Source organism: Rhea americana, unplaced genomic scaffold (genome assembly GCF_003343005.1).
Source record: "Rhea americana isolate MKP2758 unplaced genomic scaffold, rheAme1 scaffold_393, whole genome shotgun sequence".
NCBI classification, from domain to species: Eukaryota; Metazoa; Chordata; class Aves; order Rheiformes; family Rheidae; genus Rhea; species Rhea americana.
In genome coordinates this window covers 46,307-51,004 of record NW_028186527.1, presented here as the reverse complement: position 1 = coordinate 51,004, position 4,698 = coordinate 46,307, and the positions used below count along the sequence as shown (strand labels likewise).

Genomic DNA, 4,698 nt, shown 5'->3' with positions numbered 1-4,698 from the left:
CACCCTTGTGCCCCCGCCCACCGCCGTGGCCTGCCTCAGCCCCGCGCCTGGCCCCGCCCACCGGCCAGGCCGGCTTCTGCTCCGCCCCCCTCCCGGCGCTTGGCCCCGCCTACAACCTCTGGCCACGCCCACCCGTAGCCCCCACGTTGACCCAGGGTCGGTGCCAGGCTGGGATCCAGGGTCAGTCCCCATAGCGGAGACCTTCCCTCAGTCCCGATTTCCTTAGAGTGAGCCCCTGTGGCCAGCCTCTGCCCTGGTACCCAACCTCGCTGTCGTGAGGCCATGTGGTCAGGTCCTGCCCTCAGCCTGGGGTCACTCCCGACCCCAACATCGCCAGGGCCAGACCCTGCCCTTGAGCTCAGCCCTGTGCAGAGCCCCCAGGCCAGCGTCTGATCTCGGTGCGGGGCCACGGTCGTCTCTGCGGTGCCTGAAGACACGTGCCCCGCTTGGCACTGTCCCCGCAGGGCCCTCGCCATGGTGGGAGCCCAGCAGCTGGAGCTGGCCGAGATGCAGCCTGGCCCGGCAGCGGCAGCGAGCAGCAGCGAGCACCAGTACGAGTGTCTGGAGTGCGGCAAGGTCTTCAAATGGTCATCGCGCCTTATCCACCACCAGCGCACGCACACAGGTGAGCGGCCCTACAAGTGCTCTGAATGCCCCAAGGCCTTCAAAGGCTCTTCGGCCCTGCTCTACCACCAACGCAGCCACACGGGTGAGCGGCCCTACAAGTGCTCCGAGTGCGGCAAGGCCTTCAAGCGCTCCTCACTGCTGCAGATCCACCAGAGCGTCCACACAGGGCTGCGGGCTTTCAAGTGCGCGCTCTGTGGCATGGCCTTTAAGTGGTCCTCACACTACCAGTACCACGTGCGCCAGCACACGGGCGAGCGGCCCTACAAGTGCACGGCCTGCGACAAGGCCTTCAAGAACTCCTCCAGTCTCCGCCGCCACCGCCACATCCACACAGGTGAGCGGCCCTACGTCTGCACGGCCTGTGGCAAGGCTTTCACTCAGTCCACCAACCTGCGGCAGCACCAGCGCATCCACACCGGAGAGCGGCCCTATGCCTGCGCCCAGTGTGGCAAGACCTTCACCCACTCCTCCAACCTGCTCCTTCACCAGCGCACCCACGCTGGCTCCCGGGCGCACAAATGCCCTGCTTGTGCCAAGGCATTCGTCTCGGATGTCTACCTGCAGAAACACCTGCAGACCCATGCTGCTCGCCCACCCAGCAATCCCTTGGCCCCGCCGCCACTCTTTCTGGCACCTGCCGAGACTGTGGAGACGGTGGAGATGCTCTGGAAGTGTGGTGACTGCGAGCTGACCTTCAAGAGTGAGGAGCTGTTGCTTGGCCACCAACAGAGCCATTTGGAGGTAGGGATGCCCGGGCCAGGCCCTGGTGGTGGTGAGGCACCGACRGCCACGCACAACTGCCCTACATGCGGCAAAGTCTTCAAAAATGGCTCTGGGCTGGCACGGCATCAGCACAGCCACACTAGCGAGCGACCYTTCAAGTGCTCGGTGTGTGAGAAGACCTTTGTGCAGCTGGCCAGCCTGCTGGGCCACCAGCGCAGCCACCCCGCTGAGCAGCAGCTCATCCAGGCTGAGGCCGAGGTGACGTGTTCCCAAACAGCACCTGAGCCAGCCCCGGCCCTGGCCCCWGCCCCAGCTGAGCGCCCTTACCAGTGCACTGAGTGCGGCAAGGCCTTTAAGGGCTCCTCGGGGCTGCGCTACCACATGCGGGACCACACAGGCGAGCGGCCCTACAAGTGCTCCGAGTGCGGCAAGGCTTTCAAGCGCTCCTCACTGCTCTCCATCCACCAGCGGGTTCACACGGGGCTGCGAGCCTTCAAGTGTGCTGAGTGTGGCCTCACCTTCAAGTGGTCCTCGCACTACCAGTACCACCTGCGGCTGCACACRGGTGAGCGCCCCTATGCCTGCCCAGACTGCCCCAAGGCCTTCAAAAACACCTCCTGCCTCCGTCGGCACCGGCAGCTGCACACGGGTGAGCGCCCCTATGCCTGCCTGGTGTGCGGCAAGGCCTTCACCCAGACCTCCAACCTGCGGCAGCACCAGCGCACCCATACCGGCGAGCGCCCCTATGCCTGCGCCCAGTGCGGCAAGACCTTCACCCACTCCTCCAACCTCCAGCTCCACCAGCGCACTCACTCCAGCGCCCGGCCCTTCCAGTGCCCCATCTGCTCCAAGGCCTTTGTCATGGCTTCCTACCTGCAGCGTCACCTCCGCACCCACGCCGTTGGCCCCAAGCCACCTGCTGCCCCCAAGGCACCACCCACACGGGACGGGCCCCCGGTGCTCAGCCTGGAGGTGGGCAGCCCTCCTGCTGCCCCCAACGCCCAGACCTTCCTGCTGGTGCAGACAGCGCAGGGCTTGCAGCTCATACCCAGCATCCCCCACCCACCACAGAAGCTCATCCTCCTCCCCGCGCCACAACCCAAGGCCACGGGCCCTGCCTTCAACCTGCTGCCCACTCCACCTGGCAAAGCTGCCCCACGCCAGCAAGAGAAGAGTCCAAAAGTGGTGGCACCCACCAACCCACCACCAGCGGCTGGACAGAGCATCCTGCTGGTGCCCAGCACGGGACAAGCCCTGCCCAGCATGCAGATCCAGGCGCTGGCAGGCGCACAGCGGGCGCCAGGCCTAGCACCCGGAGCCAGCGTCATTGTGCTGCAAAATGTCCCTGAGCAGCCCCCGTCAGAGGTGAGCACTCTGCGGGTACAGGCTCTGCCGCCACCACCACCAGAGGTGGCCAGTGTCCAGCTGCAAGCCCTGCCGCAGCCCACAGAGGTGACCAGTGTCCAGCTCCAGGCCACTGAAGTGACAAATGTGCAGCTTCAGGCTGCCAAAGTGACAAACGTCCAGCTGCAAGCCCTGCCGCARCCCTCCGAGGTGACCAACATCCAGCTGCAAGCCCTGCCGCAGCCCTCCGAAGTGACCAGTGTCCAGCTTCAGGCTGCGGAGGTGGCCAATGTGCAGCTCCAGGCCACCGAGGTGACAAATGTCCAGCTGCAAGACCTGCCACAGTCCTCCGAGGTGCCCAACATCCAGCTCCAAGCCCTGCCTCATCCTCCAGAGATGACAAATGTCCAGCTCCAAACCTTGCCGCAGCCCTCAGAGGTGACCAATGTCCAGCTCCAAGCCTTGCCACAGCCACCGGAGGTGACCAGCGTGCAGCTCCAGACACCTGAGGTGACGAATGTCCAGCTCCAAACCCCTGAGGGCACCCGAGTGCAGCTCCAAGCTGTGCCCCAACCCTCTGAGCCTGTGACGGGGCCAAGCCTGCCAGGTGGCCCCGAGCTACAGAGTGCCACAGGGCTTCCTGAAGGACAGGATGTGATCGTGGTGCAGAGCGGTCAGGGTGAGGAGCTGCTGGGGCCGGGGCCGGAGGTGGGCGGCTTGGCCGGGGTGCAGGATGTGCACCTGGAGATGCTGCAGACAGCTGAGGGGCTGCAGAACGTGCTGGTGCTGCGCAGCGCCGATGGTGAGCAGACGCGGCTCTGCGTGCAGGAGGTAGAAAACCTGCCGGAGCTGCCACCAGACGAGGCCCAGGGTGGGCAGAAACTCTTCATCATCCGCGGTGAGCCCACCTTGCAAGTGCTGGAGAACGTGCCAGGGACTGGCGGCCAGCTCTCCGTGCAGGCGCGGRGAACGCCTGCCAGCACTGGGGCAACACCAGGGCCCACCGGTGGCCCCACTGTGGTGCAGCTTCTGCCCGGCCCCCCGGCCCCGGACCTGCCCGCCATCCAGATTGTACAGACAGTGCCCAGCGTCCAGCTGGTTCACACCTTCTGAGTGGGGTCCGACCCCGGGGCAGGACGCCGGGGTCCTCTCCACAGCCAACCCTGGGCTCTGGGGTGCGGGAGCCACATGGGGCTCAGCACCAGGACTCCTACGTCCCTTTGCTGCTGGGGTGCAGGAGCTGTAATGAGCTCAGCACCAGGACTCTTGGGTCCACTCAGCGCTAGAGTGCAGGATCCATGGGGGGCTCAGCACCGGCCAGAATATGGGAGTCACTGGAGCTTAGCACAGGGCTTCTGGGTCCTTTGGGTGCTGGAGTGTGAGAGCCATGATGAGCTCAGCCCCAGGAGTAGGTGCTCCAAGTGGAACCGAGCATCAGGACTCCTGGGTCCTCCTTTCCATTGGGGGTGTGTGACGCAGGGAGGTCTGGCCTCCAGGATACCTGGGTCCTCTTGCAAAGGCTCTGTGATCCCTGGAGGGTCCTGGCTGCAGGACACCTGGGTCTCCCCTGCACTGGGCTCCCCCTTCCCTAGGAGTTCCTGGCTGTAGGATGCCCAGTCCCCCCTGCACTGGAGTCCCCCTGCATTGGGAGGTCTGGGCTGCAGGATGCCGGGTCCCCCCTGCACTGGGGTCCCCCTGCGCTGGGAGGTCCTGGCTGTAGGATGCTCGGGTCCCTCCTGCTCTGGGGTATGCCCTGGGAGGTCCTGGCTGCAGGACACCCGGGTCCCCCCCCCCACAATGGAGTCTCCCTGCACTGGGAGGTCCCGGCTGCAGGATGCCTGGGTCCCCCCGCAGTTAGGCAAAGACCTGTGTGGGGAGGGCTGTGTCCCCCCTGCACGGGGGCCGGGACCCGCGGGCGGGGCGGGGGGCTCGGCCCAGGACGCTTGGGGCTCCCGGAGACCTGGGTCCTCCCGGCGCGGCTCAATAAACGCTGCTGTCCCGGCC

General features: G+C 66.0%; 1 protein-coding gene across 2 annotated transcripts; it reads left to right on the top strand.

The window, feature by feature from the left end:
* Positions 1 to 17: 17 nt before the first annotated feature.
* Positions 18 to 4,688, top strand: ZNF628 (zinc finger protein 628). 2 transcript variants are annotated; one of them, XM_085313707.1, is made up of 2 exons: positions 18 to 2,862; positions 2,905 to 4,688. In XM_085313707.1, the coding sequence occupies exons 1-2, from the start codon at positions 475 to 477 to the stop codon at positions 3,805 to 3,807; spliced, it is 3,291 nt and encodes a 1,096-aa protein (XP_085169833.1). In that variant the 5' UTR covers positions 18 to 474; the 3' UTR covers positions 3,808 to 4,688. The 2 variants fall into 2 exon arrangements, with proteins under 2 accessions (XP_085169833.1, XP_085169832.1); XM_085313706.1 differs by having other exon boundaries at positions 18 to 4,688.
* Positions 4,689 to 4,698: the final 10 nt, after the last annotated feature.